Source organism: Malaclemys terrapin, chromosome 19 (genome assembly GCF_027887155.1).
Source record: "Malaclemys terrapin pileata isolate rMalTer1 chromosome 19, rMalTer1.hap1, whole genome shotgun sequence".
Taxonomy (NCBI): domain Eukaryota; kingdom Metazoa; phylum Chordata; order Testudines; family Emydidae; genus Malaclemys; species Malaclemys terrapin.
Genome location: NC_071523.1, coordinates 13,503,153 through 13,530,240, shown reverse-complemented (window position 1 = coordinate 13,530,240; position 27,088 = coordinate 13,503,153). Strand labels below are relative to the sequence as shown.

General features: G+C 46.2%; 1 protein-coding gene across 7 annotated transcripts in view; it reads right to left on the bottom strand.

The window, feature by feature from the left end:
* Window positions 1–237: 237 nt before the first annotated feature.
* The window catches only part of RERE (arginine-glutamic acid dipeptide repeats), a 401,731-nt gene continuing 374,880 nt past the window's right edge, over window positions 238–27,088 (bottom strand). For 3 of the 7 annotated variants that reach the window (XM_054009348.1, XM_054009347.1, XM_054009353.1), the window contains 11 exons: window positions 26,790–26,952; window positions 24,390–24,482; window positions 23,409–23,608; window positions 21,822–21,983; window positions 19,638–19,751; window positions 17,370–18,751; window positions 16,156–16,408; window positions 14,064–14,787; window positions 5,803–5,949; window positions 5,173–5,353; window positions 238–3,327 (listed from right to left, as the gene is read on the bottom strand). In XM_054009348.1, coding sequence (XP_053865323.1) covers window positions 3,294–3,327; window positions 5,173–5,353; window positions 5,803–5,949; window positions 14,064–14,787; window positions 16,156–16,408; window positions 17,370–18,751; window positions 19,638–19,751; window positions 21,822–21,983; window positions 23,409–23,608; window positions 24,390–24,482; window positions 26,790–26,952 — 3,453 coding nt within the window. In that variant the 3' untranslated portion in view covers window positions 238–3,293. The remainder of the gene's footprint in view (window positions 3,328–5,172; window positions 5,354–5,802; window positions 5,950–14,063; window positions 14,788–16,155; window positions 16,409–17,369; window positions 18,752–19,637; window positions 19,752–21,821; window positions 21,984–23,408; window positions 23,609–24,389; window positions 24,483–26,789; window positions 26,953–27,088) is intronic. The other 4 variants (XM_054009349.1, XM_054009351.1, XM_054009352.1 and 1 more) reach the window with 4 other exon arrangements.

Sequence of the window (27,088 nt, the reverse complement as noted above, 5' to 3'; positions counted from 1 at the left end):
TTATGCACATTGGAATTCAGTTCAGGCACAAAACACAGGGTAGCATAACACTACGTATGAAGGCTAGACACTAGGGTTAGCTAACAACAGACAAGCAGGGTTGAGAAACAAGGGAAGAGAGAGATCTGCTTTTGCCTGTAAATGTGCAGTTGTTAGAAGAGGCAAGACTTTCATGCTCTTGCCCCCTTCCACTCATCTCAAGTAACAGACACACTCCACTTGCAGACAAAACCTGGCTGCTGTAGTGTAGCTTGGTTTTATTTATGTCCACAAATATTTCAAAAAAATTACAAAATACTCAAATGGAGAGAACACAGAAGTCACGATTTCTGGGTTTCTACTCTGTTTACACTGTGTTATCCCATGGCAAACTACTCATATATACATTAAGCTTCAAGATATATATAAATGTAGCAGTCAGAATGTACACTCTGCTTTAACGGTGCAGTGAAACAAGCTCAACCATGACGACATAGAACAAGAGACGTTTCAGAAACACTAAAGCAAAATAAAAAAAATCTTCAAAACAGAGGAAAAAAATGAGAGAGATTTCTGAAAGGAAACCAAAAGGTCTGGGTTATAACAACAGGGCATCGAACACCAAGATGGTTTCAAAAGCCATTGCAAATAAAGCTGTAGTTAATCATTGGATTGAGATGGAAGAATCTCAGGGCTTCTTTGTGCCACGATGTCAGAAACATAAAAGATTCTACTGAGCTGCAAAAAAAAGATCAAGGGTAAGCTTTTTGAATAGGGATTGCAAAGCACTACTTTGTTCTCTGGAAAAATGGAAGGAGAGAAAAAGGACAACATGAAGGAATCAACATCTTTCTACAAAAAAAAAAAAAAACCAACACACCAAAAAAACCTGAAATAGGGAGGCAGCCTCATGTGCGATTGGTGGTGGTGTCATGCCTGCCCTTCCCTCTAGACGGTGAAAAAAAATTGAATTTTGATGGAAATTTACTTAAATAAAGCCTTCGGTACATTGATGTTTTTTCTTTGTTGGCCAGGGAAATGTTATGAGCACCTCTGCCATGATCCTTGCTGGATAGGTGTTAAAGTTGTTTCACCCGACAACCATAGACAGAGACTGGAAGTAATGTACAAATATTATCGTTCCTGGTTCTAGGGTGAATCTCTTGGTATCCAAGCCGGAGAACTCCCAGGTGTCAAACACTGGAGTCTTGGCAGACAGGAGTTCACAGAGTTCTGATGGGACTGACTCACTCTAAGGAACTGAAATGGCATTAAAAGGAAAATTGGAATGAAAGAATGAAAAAAGAGATGAGATGGAACTGAAACAAGCCTTCCTCCCCTGGACACACACGCTACACTAAGCCTGGAATTCCCTGATGCAGGTTTTAATTAATAAAATCGGTGCCATTACCTACCTGTCAGTGCAGCCAAGAGTAGCAACATGGTAATGTTGGTTTCTGCCCTGTGTGGTGGTGAAGCACCATTCATGCCATGCCTTCCACAAGGCTGAATGATTAACTACAAGTTTATCTAACATGGCTCAATACAGTCCTATGACATGACCACCACATATAACAGTCTACCACAGCAGAGCTACAGCCCTCAAGAGTTAAAAGAGAGAATGGAAGAGGTTATGTACCAGTAGAAAACATGGCCAGCAGATGCAGATGTTCTCTGGATCCGCCACCTTCTGCCTTATCAAAAAACATGGCTAATGCAACAACAAAAAAGATGGTTTTGGGGTGTGTGTGTGCACATGCAAGAAAGATGTGCATCTTGGCTTAGGCAGCGAGCAAAGCTATCTACAAAAATATATGCCTATTCTTCTACTGTGTGCGCCCTCTCTCCTTTGCCATATCACCCATGGAGACACATGGGCAAAGTTCTTCTTCCAGCCAATCTGGGCCATTCAGCATGAACCTGTTGTGTTGGGAGTCAGCAATACTCTGACTAATACCTCTGGCTAATCTCACAGCAGCAGGTTCCTTGATACACAAACCCTTTAAGACAGGTTAGGAAAAAAAAACCCAAAACAAGCAGCCTTCAGTAAGAGACAGGTTAAATTTAGATTATTGGTGTTTGTGAAAGAACTTTAAAAACAACTCTGTAGTCCAATTGTCTAGTCTCTCCTTAGAAATATGTAAAACAAAAGCCAGAGAAAGTGGGCCCCGTCCAAAAATTCTGCCCACATAAACCTGACTTTAATAGTTTGAGCTACACATCATATTTAAAGGAAGATATTACTTAGAATTTTTGCTACTACTTGCTAAAATTTAAAGAGATCGCTTAACACAAATTTAGCGAGACAATTGTTTTTAAAAGACAATAGAAGGAGGCAGATTACAGCCAAATTTAACAATAACCTCTATGTTAGAGACAGAAAGGGCAAGCCAGTTCCAAGGGACATCTGTACTGCTGAGAAGCAGAACTCAACAAGTCATCTGCAGAATGGAAAGATATAATGATAATGGGGAAAAAAAAACAGAACAGAAACAGTCATTTGTAACATTATCCCTGCAACTGCCTTTAATTGCTACCAAATCAAATTTCAAGCATTTGCCCATTTGAAATTATTGACACCCATCATTTCCCTTTAATTAAAGGGATAATTATATATATTTATTTTTATTAAAAATCAACTCTGTATTCTGTCACTACCAGGATTTGTGATGTTACTGAAAATCAAGATTGTTATGTTTGTGGAGTTTTATTATTTTTCCTCCCCAACCACCCAAAACATTATTTACAGACTTAAAAAGCCATGCTGAAGAACTGAGCTCTCTTTAAAAGTATGAAGATTTCCTACAATGTATTAAAATAAAAGTAATTTTTTTATTATTATAGCACTTGGATTCAGAGCTTGTTATGCCACCTACTTGCAATCCTTATTTTTTTCTGCTTTTAATATATATATATATAGATGCATTGAGTGTCTCTTCACGCACAGTGACTGTCGTGTTGTGAACCTGATTCTAGCACCTACCCAAAATCAATCAAACAAAAACAACCCCCACAAGATTGCAGGGTAGTTCTCTGAGAATTCCAAACAGTCCTGTATTTTCAATAGGCTTCTGAATAGGTGGTCATGCAGGGAAGCCCACACCAGTCTTGAGAAATCTTCTCTACAAATGAACACTATTTATGCCAGTAAGTCTTTAGCTGTTGGTAGGGGAGGTGGGTGTTTTCTTTAGATTTAAATATATAAAGAAATCTTTATAAGATATTCTTTTGCAGCTCTTATTGTATGTAAAAAATGTTCCATTCCTTCCCAAGGACTGGGGTTTCCATAGCCGGCATTACAAATAAATAATTTATTACAACTGTTTGTCACCTTCTTTCTTCAGTCGACTGAAAGAGAAAGAAAATGTGTTTTAGCGGACAAAGGGCATGTGGTTTGGTGCCTCAGCAATACGTTGCCTTTTGATACTAGCCTCACTGCAAACTGGGGGGGTAGGGGAGGGGGCATCACAGTGCCACGAAAGGGACATGGGTGGGGGCAGGAGGTCTGATTTCTCAAAGTGAATGGGGAACCAGCATGGTAACAAGCAGTGAAGAACACAGTCGGTCACGGGAGATGATGCGCTTTGTTTGTCGGGGTGTTCTGTACACTAGCGACATTACCACTGAGACAGCAGGTGCCAGCAAGCAGTGCAGCTGAACTGGTGCTGATCATGCTTTGCCCATCCACACTTGCAGCTAAACCATGTTCAGCATCAGGTCAGCTGCCAGTACTGTCACCTGATGTGACAACAGGTAATTTTCCAGAGCACAGACAAGGTTTGAGACGCCAAAGCAAAAGGGGCATGAGGCTAGCACATGCCAGACTGCTGCTGAGCCATCCTCGCTATGAAGCAACACAAACAGTGGACCTTGCTGGATGCCGTAGGCGGCGATTCCCTTTCTGTAGATTGCCAGCCGCCATTGCAAAACAGAAACCAGAGGTGTTCCAGTGAAGGCAAATGGGGGAAAACCATCGCAATACAATAATTTTGGGAGAAGAGGAACTTGCATGACCAGTCGAGATCTGCTCAGCCATTCGTCCAGCGTCTGTATTAGTTATGCTTTCATCAACTGTTGCCCATCAATAATTTGTTCAGATTTACTTGCTGGTGAATTCCTCTCTTATTTCTGTTCATAAGGTTTTTTTTCTTCAAGGGGAGGAAGTGGGGAAATAGCAATCATAATGAAAGTCACTAAAAGCAAAGCTAATTCTGCAGAGCATGACACAGCTAGTTTATTCCTTACGCCAATTATTCTGGTCTAGTTTCCAAAGGCTGTCCCATTCTCCTGTGACGAAGTGGGAATGTTCTTAATGTTTTCGTTGAATACGGTGTGTGCATGCCTCAGTTTCCCCTATGTATTACTCAAGCATCTAGGTGGTGTGATCATTGCAGAGATTCCCAGAGGGCAGGTGTGACTGCTGACTGGCTGACAGGCCACAGAAAATGGCCGACACTCTGTGTCCTGGCAAATGATGGCCAGGCCCCCTTCTCTGCAAGGAACTAGTAGAAGGTGTTGGAGAACAAAGAGACTAGGTGACCTGTTGGCCTGGGAAAGACACAAAGCCCAGAGGCAGGGCAGGTGGGAGTGACTGAAGCTGGGCTGCTGGAAACTGGTCAGTCTCCTGTTTTGGGACTCAGGGGGGGAAACCCAGGGCTCTGAGCTCTGGATCCCCCCCAAGCTGGATTCTGCTGACTGTTCCTGATTTCTGTGCTAACAAGATCTGTTCTACACTGTGTTCTCATTGACTAATAAACTCTTCTCTTTTATACGCTGGCTGAGAGTCACTGCTGACTGCGAAGTGGGGTGCATGGCCCTTTTGGGGTGTGTAAGGCTCCCACAGTGTCCATTCCAGGTGGACTCACCGCGGGATGCTTACTGTATGAACAGGGTGCTGAATACTCTGAGGCCAGACCCAGGAAGCGCTGAAGCGAGAAGGCTTCTTGCCCTGGTGAGAGTGTGCCCTGAGGGGGGAGACACTGCACCACAGTCCTCCCTGTCTTCATTCAGAGCACCGAGACTGTGACGCCGTGACACTTCCACACCAAATTAGCTTTTTCTGAAGCTTTATCTCCAAGCATGTTAAGGTCACACTGACCACATGTATGGGCTGCAGGCAGGGGACCCCTCAGGCGGAAAAATTCAGGGAAATAGTAACAGAGCTTCTAGCTGCGTCTCCATTGCATCTCTCACCTGTAATAATCTTCCTGACTTGGTAGATGCCCACCGTGCATGTGGGGATGCCCGTGCAACCACTGCTGCTCCATAGCCAGTCTTTGCAGCTCTGCTGACTGGGCATGCATGGCCTGCAGTTGATGGGCTGCTGACATTGGAGGTGGGATAGCACCAGGCAGGTCTCGTGGGTAGGGGGTACCTGCAAGAGACATCACATTTATGTCCTTTACAATCATTAACTGGTTCTCGTTGCCCTGCAAGGTATGTAAAACAGAGCATTATCCCCCCACATTCCCATTTCATAGATGGGGAACCAGATGCGCTGAGTGGTTAAGCAACTTGCCCGAGGTTATACAGCAAATCAGTGGCAGAACTGGGAATTAGAATACTGATTTCCAGTCTGCCCACTGTTCATGGCTTCCCTAAAGCTGCTACTAGGATTCAGTTCCAGTGGATGTATTAGCAATGAAACAGGAGGTCTCTAAAGAGTTGTAACATAAAAACGTTCAGTTTAAAAAGCAATGATGGGAGCAAAAGCGTAAGAATTAAAGCTCCCAATTCCCTCCACTGCACATTTAGACCCAGAGGAAAGTGTTCACAGCCCGGAGCAAAGCGCTGCCTAGAGGAAGGTCAGTGAAATGTTCTCACCAAAGACCGGGTGTCGGAGCATTTCATGCTCGTGTGGTGGCTGCCCTAGCAGTGGGTTGGGGATGGTACCAGGCGGGTAGGGAAAACGTGCCAAGTGGGGTCCAGCTGCCAAGGGATCCACCAGCGGGTGTACAGGTCCTGCTGAACCTAGAAAAGAAGATAAAAAGGAAGGTAACCAACTGCTTGGGGAAGCCTCACCGTTTGGGGAACAAAAGCCATGTTACCGCTTGAGCTTGTGCAGTATCTGGCTTAATTGGTGTGTAATTATCTGGAGCTTAGCTCCATCTGACTTGAAGCCCACTTCTCTATCTTCAAGTGTTTGAAGTGACATCTGCTTGCCAAACAGTCTTAATTGTTAAAGCAACAACTCATGGCTTTCCATTTCAATAAGGAAAAAGAAATCTACCAAGTGACGGGAAAAATCAAATAGCAAAACCACTTACGCATTCATTGTTAGCAGCCTCCTTCTTCCCCACTACACACACACTGAGGCAGAATCTCATGCTAATACCGTTAAACCAAGATTCTAAGGCAAAATTTGTCTTTTCAGAAGTTTATAAGAAAACGCTGGCTGTAAATATCTTCTTGCCTTCCACTAGCACATAAGTACAAGTCAAAGGATCACTGACAATCCTCAGGTCAAAAGGGCTTGACAACTGAGCACCCTCAGAATACTACTCTGGACAGACAGGAAGCTCTCAAACCCTCTATTCCCCAAATCAGACAGTGTCAGCTCCAGGGAGCTGCCAGCCTTGTACAAAAGGGAAACAACCACCCCCCTCCTTATTTGTCCTCACTTGTAGGCAATTCCTCTAATGTCACTTTACTAAGAGGATGAAAACATGACACTGATGAAACCATGACAATATTTACCCATCACTGCATGGCAAATCCCCTGCATTTAATCCGCTAGAAGTTTGCACGGAGATTGCATATTAGCAGAAAGCAGTCTCCCATGGTCATTTCAATCCCAATACTCCTCCTGTTTCTAAGCGCACACACGCAGACACACACACACACACGCAGACACACACACACACACGCAGACACACACACACCCCCTCTGTAAGAATAGTGCAATATGAGTAACTGATGTCAGTGCCTCCCAACATTCAGACCGACTCCCTACTTTCCCTTCCTTCCTTGAGCTGCTAAGATCTTAAATCTGAAATAGTGCACACCCTGGGGCATAGTGCTTCAGCGACTTCATTTCAGTAGCTCACTCAACAGCATAACTGCCCTTTGTGGGTCACACCAGAGTTTTCTAGCTTGATTTAGTGGAGTGCCCATGCACTTGAGGAAGCTAACAAGTTTGTAAAGGCTGGTGAACACTCCAGGCTGGGCCTTGCGGGTACAACACAAACGTGTGCGTCCTGGAACAAACACTTGTAGAGTGTCCATGCTAGCCTTAGCAAACGTGTTAGCTACCTCGAGTTAATAAGCAATCAATTAATTGAAGATAAAAACCGTGTGTAGACATGCTCTGTGTCAGACACTTATTTCTTCTCCTTTAAAAGTTAACATACTTCAGCACTCAAGTGTCTGTAGCCATAAAGTCAATTCAAATTAACCCTATTCTTCATTTGCAAAACTTCAGTCCAAACTATGTCAATCCTGCCCCATTACAATCCATAAGACTTGATATTTGGTGCAGTCCATCCTCTGACCTCCAGAGCAGCGCACATAGCATGCGGAACACTGTGCAAGTTCCACCTAGTAGTGCCTTTAGGTACTGCATCAACACAACCAATTCCCAGATACATTACTACCAAAATACAACTGCGTATCATTTGCCTTCTTTGATGCACACACTGGCTCTTTCTGCAATAGCTCTCAAATTCCCTTCCTAACCCAGGAAACAGAGACACCATCTATTTTTAATTCACATGCTCCAAGACTCATTATGCTATATTTGCTTGCACAAGTACATCTGCAGTACGTTTGTCCCGGGAACTGTACACCACGTACTTGAATCGCTTTCACTTCTGACCTTGCTGCTGAATTATTTGGCGCCTTATTTAACCTTTCTCCACCAGTTTGCTATCAGAAAATGTGGAAATCTTGCTTTGGTTGCCCATCTTACAAATCCCCGATGTAGTGACATCACTCATAGCTACTCAGCCAAACGAGTGACTTTCCAGTCTCTTTGTCTTGACACCTAACAAGATACCAAGTTATTTCACCAATCATTTCTGGGGATCTAAAAACAACATTTTAGAACTAAGCACATTCTAATGAAGAAGGTCCCCAAGCTTATATGTAGGAACTTTCTGATAAGCGTGAAGGAATGTCTATTCCAGTTGCACAAAGCCCAAAAGTTCGAGCTCTAGCAGTGCAGAAAGGACGAAGAGGTAAAATCTCCTTCCCACATCCTTTTCACTGTAGCTACTACTATATACTGAGGTCACACCTCAGCACAGACTGCCAGTTTCTCTGAACGGTGCAGAGGTTTTGCATTATACTCACTAGACACTACGATTACACCAAAATTGGGTGTAAACTATGTGTTGGTAAGGGGACTTAAATTGCACACCAAGAGGGCAGAAGGGTGGGGTTGTAGCAACCAACAGGAGATGTCAGATTAAGAGAGCTGAAGTAGGGAGATCTGCTTTATGTAGTCAGCACTATGGTGTTGCCAGGTGTTGACACAGTCAAGACAAATAGATAAATGGGAGATAAAGGGAGCAGAGAATCACCACAGATGTCAACAAGAGGGCCAGAGGGTATGTCTACCCTCCAAATCAGGTGTAACTGTAGCACAAGTAGACATACTAGCCTAGCTTTAATCAAGCTAGCATGGGTAACAACAGCAGTGTAGGTGTGGTGGCATGGACTTCAGTGTGGACCGACAACCCGAGTATGTACTCAGGGTCCCTGGTGAGCTTGTACCGAGGCAGCTAGCCTGTACTACCACGCCCTCATTACTGTCATTACCCGCACTAGCTAGATTAAAGCTACAATTACACCTTAGTTAGCGATGCAGACATACCCAGAGCCTTGACGCCCTCCCTCCACGGGAATGAGGGAAGATATGCACCAGAAATCTGCCAAGGTAATAAGTGTAAAACTTCCCCTCTTCCCCCAGTGCATTCTGGGGTGTTTTTCTTTTTCTTTTTTGCTCCTTCCTCTGAAGCATCAGGAATGGCCATGGCTGTAGATTGGACACTGGAAGAGAAGGGCCAGAGCTCTGAGGAGGAACTGAGAATTCTCTCAGGTGCTTGGCTGGCTGGTTCTTGCTCACAGACTCTGGGTCTAACTGGTCATCATATGCGGGGTGAGAAAGGAATTTTCCCCCCAGGTCAGTCTGGCAGTGACGTTCCTCTGCAGCGTGTGATTGTGGGATTTTTCATAAACCCAGCAGTTATATAAAAACATCGACTAAACTTACCCATTTACATCTCCTCACATCTCACAGCCCGACCACAGCCCTTGCTGATTTTGAAAGGCCTCCTATTTAACACCATCATTTTGGTTTTGGATGCTTAATTGGCACTATTATCTTCCACTTCCGATCGCCTTAATCTCTGATCACTGCAAATCAATATGTTGCTTATTTGGCAGGACACATGCTAACTTACTGCTTATCACTGGTGTTATCTCCTTATCCTCATTTCCCAAACATCCTCCTCCCCAGACAGCCTGAGGTTTGCTATCATCACTCTATTGGCAATTACCCTTTGATCCATCGGAAGGTGATTTATGCGCTCACTTCGGTTTCTCCCAAATTTGCTGTCGCTTTATTTTATCTCCATCCTAACTAAGTTTGGAAAATAGACCGACATCCATGGCACTGTCCTTCACATCAGAGAGAGCTGTCACTTTACATGAAAAAAGGGATGCAGACTTGTCCTGTTTGTCTCACCTGAACGTCTCAGAGGCAACTGCTTGAACCACCACCAGAGAGAAAGCAGGTGCACGCCCCACACCCACCCACACTTTTATCATGCAATATTTTAGTAACCAATTGTTTTAAATTCACTCTGGCTCAACAACTCCAACCCTCCGATTTTCCAGCCTGAGACAGTTAGAGAGCTCATTGACGTCTAGGTGCTAGTATTCAGTGTGTAGCGCTCTCAATGGTGTGTGTACCAGGGTATGAACTACTAACCTGGGTACAAAGGCATACAGGGAGCAGGAGTTTTAACCACTGTGTCATATGACAAGTGCCTGCATTCAGTCTACACTAGCGCTGCCACTGCTGGTTGGGTTGCACCAGTTCTACACCAACAGAGGGAGAATTTTGGACAAAACCTTAGTGCATGAAGAGTTACTGGCTGCTGAAAACTTGCCCCGTGCTCAGTGACGAACTGATCCAATCCTAGTACAGGGAAGGGTTAAATATGTGGGTGTAAAATACCAAGGTTATTACAAGGGAGGCCTGCACCATTTATACAGAGACGAAATGCCTAAAATAAAAAAAGAATCCTATTATTTAAGCACGGTTGTGTCCCAGCTGCATTGTGTTGTGGTTTCCCTTTGCCTGCGTGGACAAGAAAAAGCAGGTGTCTATGAGAGATCAAACACAATTATAACTATTTCTATCCACAGGGTGTAGAGATAACAATGTTATTCAGGGTGGGGCCACACCCATGTGTCACAACCTTGTATAGACCTGGATACGATTGTCACGCAGACACAGCTGGAGATTATGCTGTGCATAGTTCCCGAGTCATGGGATATGACCCCATGAGTTGGGCAGAAGGCTCTTGGATCTGGTACTATTAAATATTTTCATTAATGATTTGGATAAAGGAGTAAAGAGTATGCGTATAAAATATGCAGATGACACTAAGATGGGAGGGGTTGCAAGTATGTTGGAGAACTGGATTAAAATACAGAACAACCTTGACAAATAGGAGAATTGGTCTGAAATCAACAAGATGAAATTCCATAAAGATAAATGCAGAGTACTACGCATAGGAAGGAAACAAATCAAACGCATAACTACAAAACAAGGAATAACTGGATAGGTGGTAGGTAGCACTGCTGAAAAGAATCCAGTGGGTATAGTGCAGGGGTCGTCAACCTTTCAGAAGTGGTGTGCCGAGTCTTCATTTATTCACTTTAATTTAAGGTTTTGCGTGCCAGTAATACATTTTAACATTTTTAGAAGGACTCTCTCTATAAGTCTATATTATATAACTAAACTATTGTTGTATGTAAAGTAAACAAGGTTTTCAAAATGTTTAAGAAGCTTCATTTAAGATTAAATTAAAATGCTGATCTTACGCCGCCAGTCTGCTCAGCTCACTGCCAGCCTGGGGTTCTGTTCACCTAGGCCGGCAGCAGGCTGAGCGGGGCCTGCAGCTGGAACGCCGGCTGGCAAGGGGCCAGCAGCCAGGACCCCAGATTGGGTTCAGGGGTCAGGGCAGAGGGCTCGGGTCTGTGGGGGTGCAGGGCAGAAGGCTGGGTGTGGGGGGGGTACAGGGCAGAAGGCTGTGTGTGGGGGGGGGGTTCAGGGGTCAGGGCAGAGGGCTGGGGTGTGTGCGGAGGTGCAGGTCAGAAGGCTGGGTGTGTGTGGGGGTTCAGGGCAGAGGGGTGGGGTGCTCGGCTCGTGGGGGTGCTCCCAGCCCCCTGCCCTGAGCGGCTCATGGCAGGGAGCTGGAAGGGATATGCCCTGTTCCACCCCCTTCCCCAAGGCCCCGTCCCTACCTCTTCTCTGCCTCCTCTATGGAGCAGTGAGCACGCTGCCACTTGTCCCCCTTCCCCTTCCCAGGGCCATCAGCTGATAGGCGGCAGGGAGTGGGAGGGGGAGGAGGAGGGGCAGGAAAGCAGCACGCTGGGGGAAGAAGCGGGGGAGGGGGAAAGCTTAGCTACCACAGGACCAAGCTTCTGCCTCCTGGCCCCGCAGGGGAGAGCGGTGGGCGAGGGGGCTGAGTGGGGCTGGGACGGCAGCTGGCAGCAGCGTGCCACTCAAAATCAGCTTGCGTGCCGTGTTTGGCACGCGTGCCGTAGGTTGCTGACCCTGGTATAGTGCATCACAAATTGAATGAGAGTCAACAATGTGATCCAGTTGCAAAAAGGCTAATACCATTCTGAGGTGTACGAACAGGCATTTGTATGTAAGACATGACAAGTAATTGTCCCACTCTACTCAGCACTAGCGAGGCCTCAGCTGGAGTACCTGTGTCTAATTCTGGATGCCACAATTTAGTAAAGATGTGGACAAACTGGACAGTTCAGAGGAAAGCAACAATGATAAAAGATTTAGAAAACCTGACCTCTGAGGCAAGGTTTAAACAACTGGCCATGTATAGTCTTGAGAAAAGAATCATAGAAGATTAGAGTTGGAAGAGACCTCAGGAGGTCATCTAGTCCAGTAGGTCTCAAACTTTTTTACTGGCGACCCCTTTTTCACACCAAGCCTATGAGTGCGACCCCCCTAATACATTAAACACACTTTTTAATATATTTAACACCATTATAAATGCTGGAGGCAAGCGGGTTTTGGGGTGGAGGTTGACAGCTCATGATCCCCCATGTCCTGACCCCCAGTTTGAGAACCCTGATCTAGTCCAACCCCCTGCTCAAAGCAGGACCAACCCCAACTAAATCATCCCAGCCAGGGCTTTGTCAAGCCAGACCTTAAAAACCTCTAAGGATGGAGATTCCACCACCACCCTAGGTAACGCATTCCAGTGCTTCACCACCCTCCTAGTGAAACAGTTTTTGTCTACACTGCAAAGTTTTTGTGCAATAAGTTATACCACTTTTATTAAAACACTGGAATTAAACTGCTGTTGTGTATGCACACTGTGCTCCTTGGGATGGTGGAGCGCATCCACATTAGCAGCTCTTGCAACGGCAAAGAGAGCAGTGCATTGTGGTAGCTATCCCACTGTGCAACTGGCTGCAGGGTGCTTTGGGAAGGGTTTGCAATGCCTCATGGAGCAGGCACAGTGTCACATGATGCAGGTTTCCCAATCCCATTGTTCCACGGACATCCTACTACATTGCCAGCTGCTTTTCAACTGAAGGGGGGGAGGGGGGAGAGTGTGTGTGACAGGAATGTGTGTGTGTATGGGGAGGGGAGAAAAGAGACTGTGTTTTGGGGGACAGAGAGTGTGTCAGCATGCTGTCTTGTAAGTTCAGACAGCTGCAGGAAGCAACCAGTCCTGAGGCAGGGGAGAGGAAAACCCCACATCAGCCCCCACCTCCCTCCCCAGCAATCTCTCTCTCTCTCACACACACACACACTCCCTCCCCTGTGTTCAATAGCACGAGCATTCCGCAATAATGGTTTGCTGTGTGTCCTGGAACAGATCAGCACAGCCCGCAATGGCTGTCAGAAACGGAGCTTTGAAAGGGGAGGGGCGCATGCCTTCAGGACAGCCAGTTCAAAACAATGAACAGAGCGGCCACTTGAGGGATTATGGGACACTTTCAGAGGCCAATTACAGCCTTGAAAGCAATTGATGTGTTTATACTGGCAATGTAGTGCAGGAGCATTGTGGAGATGGTTTTTTTTGCAATGCTGCAACTGAGGAGTTTCTGCACACTAAGTGGGTTGGTAGCGTGTACACCTCGGGAGTTACACTGCAGAAAGCTGCTTTACTGCGTAGTAACTTGCCCGTGTAGACAAGGCCTAATATCCAACCTAGACCTCCCCCACTGCAACTTGAGACCATTGCTTCTTGTTCTGTCATCTGCCACCAATGAGAACAGCCGAGCTCCATCCTCTTTGGAACCCCCCTTCAGGTAGTTGAAGGCTGCTATCAAATCCCCCCTCACTCTTCTTTTCTACAGACTAAATAAGCCCAGTTCCCTCAGCCTCTCCTCATAAGTCATGTGCCCCAGCCCCTGAATCATTTTCGTTTCCCTCCGCTGGACTCTCTCCAGTTTGTGCACATCTTTTCTGTAGCGGGGGAAGACTGAGAGGCAACCTGACAGTCTTCCAGTATGTTAAGGAATATGATAAAGAGGATTGGGGCCAGTTGTTTCCCCATGTCCACTGAAGGTAGGATAAGAAGTAATGGGCTTCATCTGCAGAAAAGAAGATTTAGGTTCGATATTAGGAAAACTAACTTTAAAGCTCTGTAATGGGCTTCTAAGGCAGGCTGGGGAATCCACATCATTGGAGGTTTTTAAGAACACCTGTCAGGGATGGTCTAGGTTTAGTAGTGCAGGGGGCTGGGTTGGGCTGGACTGGACGACCTCTCGAGGTTCCTTCCAGCTCTACGTTTCTACGATTCTAGGATCTTACAAGAGCAGCCGAGGTCAGCATCCCCGAGGAAAAGCTCTGGCTTGCTCCCTTGGCTCACCTTGATGCAGCGGGTCCTGCTGATGGAGGTGTAGATGCGAATGTATATGTGAATGTTGGTGATGGTGAGGCGTCACGTTGAACATCTGGAGCCGTGCCAGCGGGTCATTGGTGAGCGACGCCATCCGCTCGGCGTGTATTCTTTCTGCGGCCAGTCTGTCGGGGTAGCTCATTTCAGGCCGTAACTGGGGGCCTGCCAGCGCAAGCCTCTCCCTTTCAAGGGGGTTCAAACCCGGGTGGAAGGAAGCAAATGGATGGGGTCCAGCTGTTGGGGGTATAGTCAGTGCGCCGTGCCTGGCAAAATGCTCCATGGGATTGGTAGCCGGGTGCAGTGCATCGAGTTCGGGTGGTTTCACCTCAAAGCCTGGTTTCATCCTCTCTCGCAACTCCCTTTCCCTGATCTCGCGCTCCCGGATCTCGCGCTCCCGGAGCTCCCGTTCCCGGATGGTGGGGTCCACATTATAGAGGCCGGGCATGTGGTAGGCCAGGAGAGGATCGGTGGGGTTCAGGGGAACAAAGAATGGGTGGTTGCGGTTTGTTGGTGACATCACGTGAGGACGGGCGTACTCGCTGAGAGTCCGTAACGCAGGCGTGTCTGGACCTATGTAAGGTGGAACGGCGGCGATGGTGGTGGGTGGAGGTTCAAATGAAGGTCTCATGTGAGTTGGTCCAGTGAGCTGGGGCTCCCCAAGGCGACCTTCATGGGAGGAGCTGGACACTTTCTGCTGCAGAGAATGGGGGGAGAGAAGGGGAGAGATTTTATTCCAAACAAACAAACTCGGCTGAAAAAATTGCAGGCACATTCCCCCTTTCGCTGCAGCTCAGTACAGGGATAATCCTACACCCCCGCCCATGACACCCAGACTATGTCTAGTGCAGGGTGTTCTCTTGTGATGTGGGGAAGAACCTGATTCTCCCCTCCCCTGCAGGCCACCGAGCTTGGCACCTCAAAGCTCTAATAGTTGCAGCACTTGCACCTCCCCAAGCTGGGGGAACAGCTGCTGGGAATGTGTAGCCATGGACCCACAGCTTTCTCCCAAAAGCCTTCCCCCATGTGTGCTAGGATTGAGCAAGCTCCTGGAGAGCAAGGGTGGACAGCATGCGGGGGGGCGGGGAGGGAGGGAAGAACCCCTCATGTAGACGACGGACTACATTCTGCCCTTCCAGGTGCAGTGACTAGATGGCTGTAGGCATCTTCCACTGCTAACTACTACAACCCTCCCTTAGAAAGGTGCACAAGCCTGGTAAAAAACCAGACTATAGTGTATTTTTTTTCCCCCAATTAAAACAAGGCAGTATCGCTGCATTATGACCGGTCTCCCTGCCCTCGATTATTTCTGCCCACACCACGGGGCTTTGTTTTTTAACTCCAAGTAAATTTAAAAAACAAAAAACAAACAAAAAAACCAAAACCAAACTCAGAAATTAGTGTAAAAGTTTGAATTATACACAGTTGGTGTTTCCTGAGAAAAATTAGGTATTCTTAAGTCAAACACATGTCAAAGGTACTAACTTCAAGGGAATTAACTTCAAAGGTACACTGCCTTCACCCTACCCCTTTCAGGGAGCTCCCCTAAATGGTACATCAGGCAACAGGCAAGGGATATGCTATGTACGCTCAGGCGTTCTGTGCCTGCAGCACAAAGGCAACCAACAGAATTCACCAACAGCTAATCGGTATTTACTGTTCCTTAGGACTTAGGTATCACTTTTCATCTTGAAAGTGTTTTATAGATATTGGGCCCCCCGACTGCCTTGGCTTCTCTCAGTACAATAGGGGCTGCAGACCCATCAGGAGAAGATGTGCAGTACAGTAAGCTGCCTACAACCCCCTGTTCCACTATGGGGGGAGCTCCGAAGCACTTGGGTGGGGCCAGTGCAGAAAGGGACAGGTACAAGCCAGCTATATGCACCAATGGCATGCTCACAACCCAAAACATTTGCTTGCACCCACCCTCCAATGTCCCATGCTTCGCATGCACCCGACTGCCCCCTCCACGCCATGCTTGTGCCTGCAATAACCACTCTAATGGAGGTTTGCAAATGCATCCCCAATATTTTACAGTCATCGTTTAATACAGATCCTAACGTACCCATCCTGCACGGCAGACCGATAAACCTACCGCCGCTCTCTCTGCTTCTCTTTCACGCTCCCGCTCTCGCTCCCTCTCTTTCTCCTTCTCTTTCTCCCTCTCCCTCTCTTCTCTTGCTTTCTGCTCTGCCTCCCGCTTGGCCTTCTCGATTGCCTCCTCTCTCTTCTTGGCCAGTTTGGATCCTGCCAGAGGCATGAAGTACAGGTCTGTCCTTGCGCATGAGTTGTATCCACGATCCAGGTGCTTATAGAACCTGAGAGAGAAAACAGAGAATTTAGGCCTGGGAAAGAAAACGTGACTGTGATTTGACAACCTCACATCAAAGGGGAATTATACAACACTTTGGATTTACATTACCAGCTACTTCACTGAAAGCCCAGAAAGGAACTAACTTTACTGTGTGTTCCTCCTCCACAGACTAGCCTTCTAGCAGGAACCTCTCACAGATGATACCTGCAATATCAGTCGGAATACTCTGGCTGACGCTGGGTTGGATAAGGGTTTTTCATTCCCTGAAAAACGGCGACCGAGTGAGGGGAGATTTCCAAAGGCACAAGTGGGAGATATGTACCAGCGCCCGTGGTGCCCAACTTCCCTCTGTATCTTTGGAAATCTGCCCCGTAAGCTTCATCCAGGCAACTGAAATAACCATGTTTTTCAACACAAAAATAGGCTGCATGTTGGAGACTGAATATTAGGGGGCAGTGTAAAAAAATACCCGTAGAAAAATAAAGAAGGGATTCTGTACTGTATCAGGAGAGCAGTAAGCTTTGGGGGAGACTGTGTATAATTCCAGGATTCCTGCCATACAATTCAAGGGCCCTGCTGCAAGGTTTAGAGGGGTGGGTGGGTGTGGGTGTGGGTGTGGGTGTGGGTGTGTGTGTGTGTGGTGCACAGGGTCTTACCTACAATGTGATTTAATACTTGAATGTCAGATTAGGGAGACTACGCTAGTAACAACTCTATTCCAATATGAGCAGCGCTAGCAGAATTTCAGTGAGTGGGGACAGGCTCTTAGACAACTGTTCCATTGCCAAAGAGGTTGGCAAACAGAGGCTGCAGTACAGCAAATTCCCAATTCCAAGACTGTGGGTATCAAGGCTGTAATACTCAATCCCTGCTGGCCCAGCCAGCAAGCAAGCGGTGAACCTCTTAACGCAGCTCTGTGGAATGGCAGAACACAGCATGAAGCATGTGCCAACACCCTCCGTTACCTGGCTGATTGACTGGCATGACTCGGTGTGTCCACCACAGTAGGTTCAGGCGATGGGCTTCTGGGTGGGGGAGGTGGGCTTTCTGGTTCCTCTGCCTCATCGGGAGCCTCCTCTTTGATCTGAATAGGCGGTATTGCGCAGGACGTCACGACTGGAACATTTCCACTGGAAGCCGCAGAGGTGGGGACAGATGTCTGAGATGGGACGCCAGGCACGGAAGGTGGTGTGGAAGTGGAGGGGCAGGATGGAGGAGTGATGGAAGGCGGGCCCCCAGGGACAAATGGATGCTGAGAAAAGGGTGCCTGGGAGGATACCTGATGGAGGCTGGATGGGGGGTGGCTCGCTGCTGGTGGAAGACTCTGACTCTGAGTCAGAACTGGAGGCTGGGCTGGAGAAGACTGCAGTGGCTGACTTTGAGGCATCAGCTGCAAGGGCGGAGGGTGCGCAGAAGGAGGGTGATGGGTGGAAAGGGAGCTCAGAGGTTTCAGAGCAGGTGGTGGCGGCAGGTTGGAATTCATGGAGAATGGAGACGGCCCGGAGAGGTGGGGAGGGTGCTTGTGGGACTGGGGAGTGGGAAGCTGAGGGATCGGGGTAGTCGGAGGGGGTTTGATGTGAGGCATGGCCATGGGTGCTGGAGGCAGGGGCTGCTCCCGAGGGGGCTGAGGTTGCTGCAGTGGAGCCTGTGCTTGCAGGGCAGGCTGCACTGCTTGAACCTGCAGAGCAGCGTGAGGGTGAGAAGCAGCCTGTGTCTGAAGGGGAACCTGAGACTGAGAAGGCTGTGAGGGGAGAGGGAAAGGCTGAGGAGGTACTGGGTGAGGCAGGAGAGGCTGGGCCTGCAGGTTATGAGGGACAGGCTGGACCTGGCCATGAAGCGGAGGCTGTGAATGCGGCTGCGACGAGGAAGGACCCTGGGGTTGACTCTGAGACACAGTCAAAGGCTGTAGCGGCGGGTGTGGTGAAGGGAGTCTCTGAGGGTGCAAAGCAGGGGCCTGCTGTATGTGGGAGTGAGGTGGCGGCGGTGCTGGGGGCTGGCTGGGAGGCTGAGACACTGATGGTGAAACCTGCAGTGGAGCTGAAGGGATGCTTGATACTGCTGGTATGGGTGTTGGTAACTGTGTTGATACGGGCGGGGTAGAAGGTGGAGCCTGGGCAGGGACATTCTGTGCCTGGAGCACTTGAGGTTGCGCCTGTAGCATCTGCTGCTGAGCAGATGAATCTGAGTCACTCTCATTGTCCTGGGGGCTGGGGATACTGGGTGACGTGCTTCGGTTGTCCTGGTCAATGTCCTTTGGATCACTGCTCCCGTCATCATTGACGCTGCGACTATCTGAGCTTTCGCCTTCGCCCTCGCCCTCCGAGGGAGAGTTTGGCCTGCTGATCTCCTGTTGAGATGGGGGGAAAGGTCTCTTTATAATCACTGACATGGCTAAGGAGAGCTACCTGCTCCCATTGGTACTGCCAGTGTAACTCCAGACAACCTTGTTTATATGCTACATTACTGCACAGCCACCCCATAGCCTTGACTGTAAATAACCCCTGAGGTACAGGGGATGCCAGCATACAGGAGCGAGGGCTAGAAAATCCCAGATCCAATGCTATGGGGTGAACCTGGCCAATTCCAAATGGACTAAGAATATCATGCATTAAATATACGACATTCAGGGACTCGCAGACTTAACTGGTTTCCTAGAACTTTTCGTTCAACTGCATCCCCCCAATTAAATTTCTATTTAAAACACAAGGCCTGAGAATGACTTCAGATACATTATGCTCTGTTAGGGTTACTGTGGCCAAGGACTCATGTTAATTTCAGACCTATCTGAAGAGGGCTCTCGCTTTGCTAATTTAGTATCATTTGGTTTCCTTTTGAGCGGTACAGGGAAGAGAAAAAACTGACACTGAAATAAAATTTGGACACAGGTTAACAAAAACAAAAAAGCTAAAATCAAACTGTGCTAAGATCCTGGAGATACTAATGTGAAAAAAGGAGACACGCCTGGGCGTCAGTCCCTACCCACGTCCTTCCCTTCCTCTCCCTGCAGAAGGAATGCATTAAGAAGTGGGTTGCTTTCCAGCCACAGATTAAATTACAATTTGCTGTTCTGGCACTTTGGAAGCTCTTTAAATCAATGTTGTGTTTCTGGTTTGTTGTTGGGTTTGGATTTTAGACTCTCTCTATACTGGGGGGAGATGGTGGTGGCCAATTTTAGCCTCCAGTGGAGTGCACATCCCGTTCAGAGGGGAACAGGCTCTGCCACAGGGACTCACTTGAGTTTTGGATTTTTTGGCAGTGGTTCTCTCCGGTTCCTCTGTGTCAGATGCTGTCTTTTCCCGCTGGCGCTTGGAACTCTTGAGAGGAGAAGATGCCTCTTCTTTTATCTTCTACCACAAAAGGAACAGACAGGAACAGTTTATTAGGGAAGTGACGCTAAATGGAGCACTTACTCACACTGGGAGGCTTCAGACTGATGCTAACAACACAGGAAAGTTCCTATGGAGGCGGAAAGCTGATCAGAGGTTGATTCGGTCAGTATTTAATGGTAATTCAATATACCTCTTCCCCCATTCGAAGGGGAGGAGAGGGAATCTGCGTTCTGGAGCTTCTGAGGCACTTGCCATCTGGTAGGAGCTGTTCCCCATAGGCTTTTCATGTCCAAATTTAACTGGGGGCCCAGAATGAAGCTACAGTTCTGCCTCGGAGGACAGCAAGCTGGGAGGCAGCTTGCAAGTAAGTCCCTCACAGCATTTCTTACACGGGCTAGTGGGAGTAAGTGGACAACCTCAACAGAACCCTTATCGAGACATTATTATTTTAAACTCAGATTTCTAAACAGGAATATATTTAAAAGGGAAAGTGCTGATCCTACCCCTTTGACCTATATTAAGGTCCAAATGACATAAGAAGTGCCATACAATTTGCCAGACTGGATCAGACCAAAGGTCTGTCTAATCCAATATCCTATGTCTGACAGTGGCCAGCACCAAAAGCTTCAGAGGAAGGTGCAAGAACCCCGCAGCAGGGAGATGTGGGGTAATCTGTGCCCCCATGAGACTGGATAAAGCCCTGAAATGTGAAGTTTTATATCCCTTCCAAACACTGTTTGTTAACATGAGCTGTAACATTCGATATTCTTGTTATCCATATAAATGTTCGATCGCTCAGAATCTGGCTAAGTTCTCAGTCTTGATATCATATGGAACTGAGTTCCACAGTCTGCTTACCATGTATGAAAAATATTTTTTATCAGTTTTCAACCTGCCACTTTTTAAATTTAATTTCACTCACTGTCCCCCTAGTTTGTGTGTTATGAGGCAAGAACAGGCGCTCCCGATCCTACCTTCTCTAGACTATTAGTTATGTTATATACTTTTATCATGTCCTCTCTCATTTGTCTCCTTTCTAAATCACAATCTTTCAGTCTCTCTCCAGCAGAGGTTTTTTTCTATGTCACTAATCATTCCTGCCAGCCTTCTCTGAATTCCCTCTAATTCCACAGTATCCTTTTGAGATAGGGTGATATTCAGATGAGGAAGTATCACTGATATATATAATGGCATTATATTTATTGTATGATTCTACATCCCACTCCTCATGTCTCATAACACTGTTCGTTTGCTGACTGCAGGTATACACTGAACAGAGATCTTGGATGTGTTGTCTAAATTAATGCCCAAGTCCCTTTTCTGAGTTGACACAGTTAATTAAGAACTCTAAAGTGTACGACTACTTCAGATTCTCCCTCCAACATACGTTATTTTGCATTTATCAACACTGAATTTCAGCTATCATTGTGTTGCTCATTCACCTAGCGTGGTTAGTCCCTTTGAAGTTCCTCTTGACTAATTTTGTGCTGCCTGCAAATTCTGCCACCTTTCCCCCTCACCCACTTTTCCAGACTATAGATAAATATGGTAACCACCACCAGTCCTAGCATGGAACCTGAAGACACCCTGCTGTTAACCTTCTGCCATGATGAAAACTGACCACTTATTCCTTCTGTGTCCAGTATTTGGTTCATCACAACGTGGTGCTCTTCGCCCCAGGACGTCTTGATTTCTTTAGTAACTTCTTGTGAGGGTCTTTGTGCTTATTGGAAGTCTAAATTGTCAGGTGTGTGGGTATGGGTGTGCTTTCAGAACAACAGTATCAGAGGATGCCTAACGCATTGGCTATTCACTTCTTTAGTATATAGTGTTTATTAAAAAAAAAAATTTGCTCATCACCATCATGTGTCCGCCTGTATATATAGAACAGCTCTGATCACTGGAACAACAACTAGCAACATCTACTCTCAGATCCAAATCCCAGGCCTTCCGTACATGCCGGAAAGCAAAAATCCCCAGGTCAAACCTCGGTCTCTGGCCTGTGCGCCAAGCTCCTAAACTGAACTCACTGAACTAAAAACAGCCCAGATCCTGAACCAAGGACAACAAATCTCAAGCAACTTTTACCTTGGTGGACTTCTTCACAGAATCTGCTTTGCTGTCATTACTGGAGGTGCTAGCAGCACTGGGAGAGTTGCGGCCACTGGATCTGATGTCTTCGTTTGTGGGCGAGGCTCTACCATCGGGGCTGGCTGGCTGCTTTTTACGACCACTACGTAGTGTAGACATCTATCAATTTAATACAAATAAAAAGCATATAAATAAACCAGTATTTTCCCAAACCTTTTGCTTTTTCCCCAAGTTACTGCAAGGTTGCACGCTCCAGCTCAGTGCCTGAGAAATGAAAAACCAAGAGCATTAAATGTTTTTACAATCTGTCCTGGAAGGCTCATCTGGGTTTAAAATGAAAGGAGGCAAATCCTTAACTTGCCTACCCAAAATCATGAAGTGCTGCTTATTTTATTAAGTAGTGTCTGCTTGAAATGAGAACATTAGAAAGATGTTCCTACAGCTGCTGTTCACATGCTAGGCATCTCTTTCTAAGGGGGAGGGAAACCTCCCCACCCTAATGTTCCATCTTAAAAAAAAAAAAAATTAAAAATCTGCTGGCATAAACCAAGACGGATATAAGAGTGGCCTAAAGAGATAAGGCATTCAGGCAGCCCAGAGCAGTTCCTAAAACCACTAACAGCTTCAATGTGTTTCTGCTAGGCAATGAGAATCACAGTAGATGTTGTAGCAATAATTAATGCCGTTTCATCTGTTCCCTCCTAATTTAGCAGCTGTTTGGATGACTGGCTACCATAAAAATAATGAAGCCAACTTGAGCTGACAGCGCAACCTGACAAGGTATTCGGCAACAACGACAACATTAACGTGACCAGAAAGGTGGAGAGGGGAGGCTAGTGAAAAAAGAAAGCTGTTACTGTCTGACAGTCCCAATCAATCAGGGTTTACGGATGGCCAGCCCCAAACAAGCTGAAGTTTCCCCTCCAACCCTGTTGAGCAGTAAGTTGGCTCTCCACAAGTGACTCCACATCAGCAATGCTCTCGGCATATTACTGTGGGCAAAGCCCTTTGGGACAGAGTACCATACCTTTATGTCAAAGACTATGACTATTTTATATTTAGACGATGAGATTTTTAACTTCAGTGGCATGGCGAAAACATTTGGTAAGCACAAAAAGCAGCAGCATTTAAACTTTTAAAATTCTTCCTTTAAAACGTGTCCCAGGGTTACTGCTGAAGGAACCCAAGAAGCAGGAAGACAGGTACCAGCGTGAATTCTGCTGCGTATTCTGGCCATTTACCGTCTTTGATGATGGCAAGCTACCTTCATCCATTCAACAAAAAAAGAAGGACGTGTGTTTGGGACATTAAATATACACCAAGTTTGACTAGAACTCTCCAAGGAGAGCTACCTCGGGCCAATTTTTCAAAAAGACCTCCAAAATTCCGCACACATGCAACTGTACATTTGCGTCTACAAATATGGCAGGCATGCCCAAAAGCACATTGGCAGGGAAGAGATTGTAAGTGTAGTTTTAGAAGCCTATTTGCAAACACGACTCTCTACGTTCGGAACTTTCCAACCTGCACCTTTCCTTCAGGGAGGAGCCTGAATGCACAGGTAACGAGGAGGGACGGGCCTACCGAGCCTCGACTCCGCCTCGTCCTCATGCTATGCTTTCCGCTGAGTCCATCCTCTTCCTCTTTGACGGGCTTAAACATAAAGGGCGGAGGGTCCACTGGTTTCTCGATGGGCGGGAGCTCTCCGTACTTCTTGAAGTGGATGCGGCAGTCAGTGCACAGCAAGATGTTTTCGCGACCGCCGTGGTGCCAGTCCTTGGAGGCTTTTGTTGGAAAAGGGATGGGGTTGGAAATATACAATCTATTAGATATGGAACATCTACACTTTGCATTTAATACAAATTGGAAGACTCCCGGCCTTTACTGGTGACTAAGCCTAAGATTTCTCTGGAAATCATTGCCTGTTCCAGGGTGACTTCATGTTTCAGTTAACATTTACCACCCTCAATTACAGACTATTTCTTTAATTAAATAGACACCTGCTGCTTTGAAAAATAATAAAGGAAAAAAAGACTCTTCTGCAGCATTTGGGGAGTCTGTTTGGCAGCTATTCTTTCTTCAAGGTCTTGGTTTCTAAAAGTTAAATGCGTCATGAACATTTCATCTCTCCCTTCCCTTACTTACCTCCGGGCTCTCAGCATGCACTCTATGCATATGCACAAGCATCAGAGGGTTTTCAGGAGTACTTACAGGAGTGAAGCTGATGCAGAAAAGCCTTGATGCGTCATGAACATGTGTTATGTATCTTGACAGTCACAGTCAAATACTGATTTGCTATACAGTAAATGGATTATATAAGGGACGCTGTTTAGACATGTATGCATTACTGCATAAATGTCTAACTTCCAGGATCCTCTCCCATCACTGTAATACTAATTTGCAATGGTAAATCATGATTAACTCTCTGCTAGAATGGGGAATATTTTGGCTGATCCATCGTTATGTTTTTAGAATAGCTATACAAGCATGAGAACTGCTCTTGCTTGGATGAAACTGTGTTGAACAGACACTAGCACAAGGCAAAGAGATACATCAAGTGCATACTGGTTGTGAAGCAGTGACGACAGGCGTAACCCTTCAGTTCCTGTTCACTGTCCTCGCTGTCAAAATCATCTTCGCTGGCTGAGCTCAAGTCCACTGAGTAAGCAAAGAAAAGAAGGAAAAGGAAAAATTAGAAGAGACTTATTTTGCACTAGTTGACTGAATAACCATTTATGGTGAAAAATTCTAGCTGTGTTTCTGGATTTTTCTTTCACGTGAAACAAGGCTGATAATTTCCGGCAATTACTGAGACTAAGTCTCAGGGCAATTTTCAAGAGTAGGGATGTTCACCTGAAGTTTCTGGCCAAATTCCACATCAGATATTAATATTCTAGAGACCTATATTCCACCCCTGAAGTTTCAACTGGACAAGAGATTTTTTTTTTACGCATAGCATTGTTGTGTACTCAAACAGAACATGCATGTGTTTCTGCAACAAGGACTTCTTTTCAAACTAAATATTTGAACAAATGTGTTCAAATGCTGTGTTTCACCCCAGAGATGGCTGAATTTCACAGGTGGGTGAAGAGATTCTTGTATAGAGTTTGGTAGTGTGTAAAGTGCTTTGCGATCCTTCTAGACAAAGGCACAACAAGAATCCAGTGCAATCATTCCTTAAAGGGTACATTTTATGATTGAATTACATTTTATTTATCGCAATTTTTTGGGAACTAAAGAGTATTGCAAGGACCAGTCACACTCCACTTGTGGTGAGTAGTCCATGTCAAGTCATTTGATCACAATGCCCATCAGCTGAAAAGCATAATTACCTAGTGAAAACTGCATTAGTGCAAGAATGCACACATTACATGTCACTGGAAAGAATCTGCATATTTGCAAGCAAAATCTGGCATCCTGCAGGATTCTCTAAAAAGCACAGAGTGAATTCTTTATAGCTGAGGGCACTGCATTTTCTAGCTGCTTCCTACAAATTCACAAAGCAACACGTCAATGTGTTGTCACAAGCACAAGAACCCTGTCTCAAGAACCATTTTGATGCGTGATCTCATTTGTTCAAATCTTTAATCTGAAGAGAAGTCCTTGTTGCAGGAACACATGCATGTTCTGTACCGGGAGTCCCTCTTCAGTAACTTCCATTAGCAGTCATCATCAGTCCATATACCCTTCTACAAATATACATGGTCCCATTTAACAACTTAAGTTACTGCAACAGTGGCCGCTAGCACTAATCACATTTTCCAACTTCAATTCCTTCAGGTGTTCAAAACATGAATGCAAAATTCGCACATGGCCAAGATCTTTATTCTACTGAGTTAATTTTGGTCCTAATCCTGCAATTGGACCCAGGAGTTCAATTCACCTGAGTCCAACGGTAGGGTCAGGACCCTTCTTTCTAAAGCAAGAATAAAAGTGATCTTTTGGCACAAGGAAGTTAACCTCCCTCTCTTACAACTCCCCACTATATCCTCCCCCCTTTTCCATCCCAAAAACCCTACTTCAAATCATTTTGGTGACATTTCTGACTTTTTTTGGGGGGGTGGGGAGAGGGGTAATATGCTGGGTTTAGCCCATAAAAAGGGATTAAAACTTTAAGGGAATCTTTAGCCTTTTATACAATGATATATTCCTTACAGCCATATTGAGATCAGTGGGGCCATAACACTTAGTGATGTGCTAGACTGCACTGGGCTCTAATTATTCTTTGAGCCAAAAGCACCTGAACAATCAAGATCATGGTGCTTCTAAGGCCACGTCTATACACAGAGTGCTGCAGCGGCACAGCTGGACTGATGCACCTGCAGCGCCTGTCTGGTGAAGACGCTCGATGCCGACGGGAAAGCTCTCCCATTGGTATAATAAAACCACCCCCGAGAGCGGCAGAAGCTCTGTTGCCAGGAGAAGCTCTCCCACCAACAGCGTTTGTGTGCACAGCGCTACGTCAGTGTAACTTATGTCGCTCGGGGAGGTGGTTTTTCACACCACAGAGCGACATAAATTATGCCGACAGAGTGTAGTGTAGACATAGCCTTAGATTTGTGAAAATATACCAATACATGGCATGAGTTGTAACGAGCAGAAAGTATGGTCATGAAACACTACTTGCAGAGGAAAGTTTGCTTTATTTCTCGCCTTTTCCAAGCGCTGTTCCTAGAATAATCCCAGGGAAAATGCAACACACACAAGCAACTATAACAAACAGGGAAATTTAGAGCCTGGTCAAAGTCTCCATCCTTACACTGGGCTTCTGTGCCTAAGCGCTGCATTGCACATGGTACAAAACATCCCTTGCTATACTCAGGCATAATGGTGTGGGAACAGGAGAAGCCAAGAGCCTGAACTCCATTTTCTTGCTTTATTCAGCTGAAGGCAGAGAGCCACTACAATACTGCAGTTCTATGCATCTAAACAAAGATAAATGCGCTGCTTTTAGCCTCCACTTACAGAATTCGCTAGAGGGGGGCCTGGAGGGAGTGTTGACTGGAGTGGAAGCAGTTCGAGTCTTAATTCTCCGAAACACAGCCTGCCTTCGATGCCTACGGTGGGCTCGGGAACTTGCTGCTTCAGGGGTTTTCTTCCAATAGTAATAGAAAGTGATTAGTTCTCCCTGTAAACACAGAAGGAATATGTTAAAGGGGCATGCACAGCTGACTTGTCAGCCCTTTTCTCTTTCCCGCTCACACATGCGCACACACACAATAAAAAGCTTAAGGGTATATTTTCAGCCAGACAAATTCCCTTGG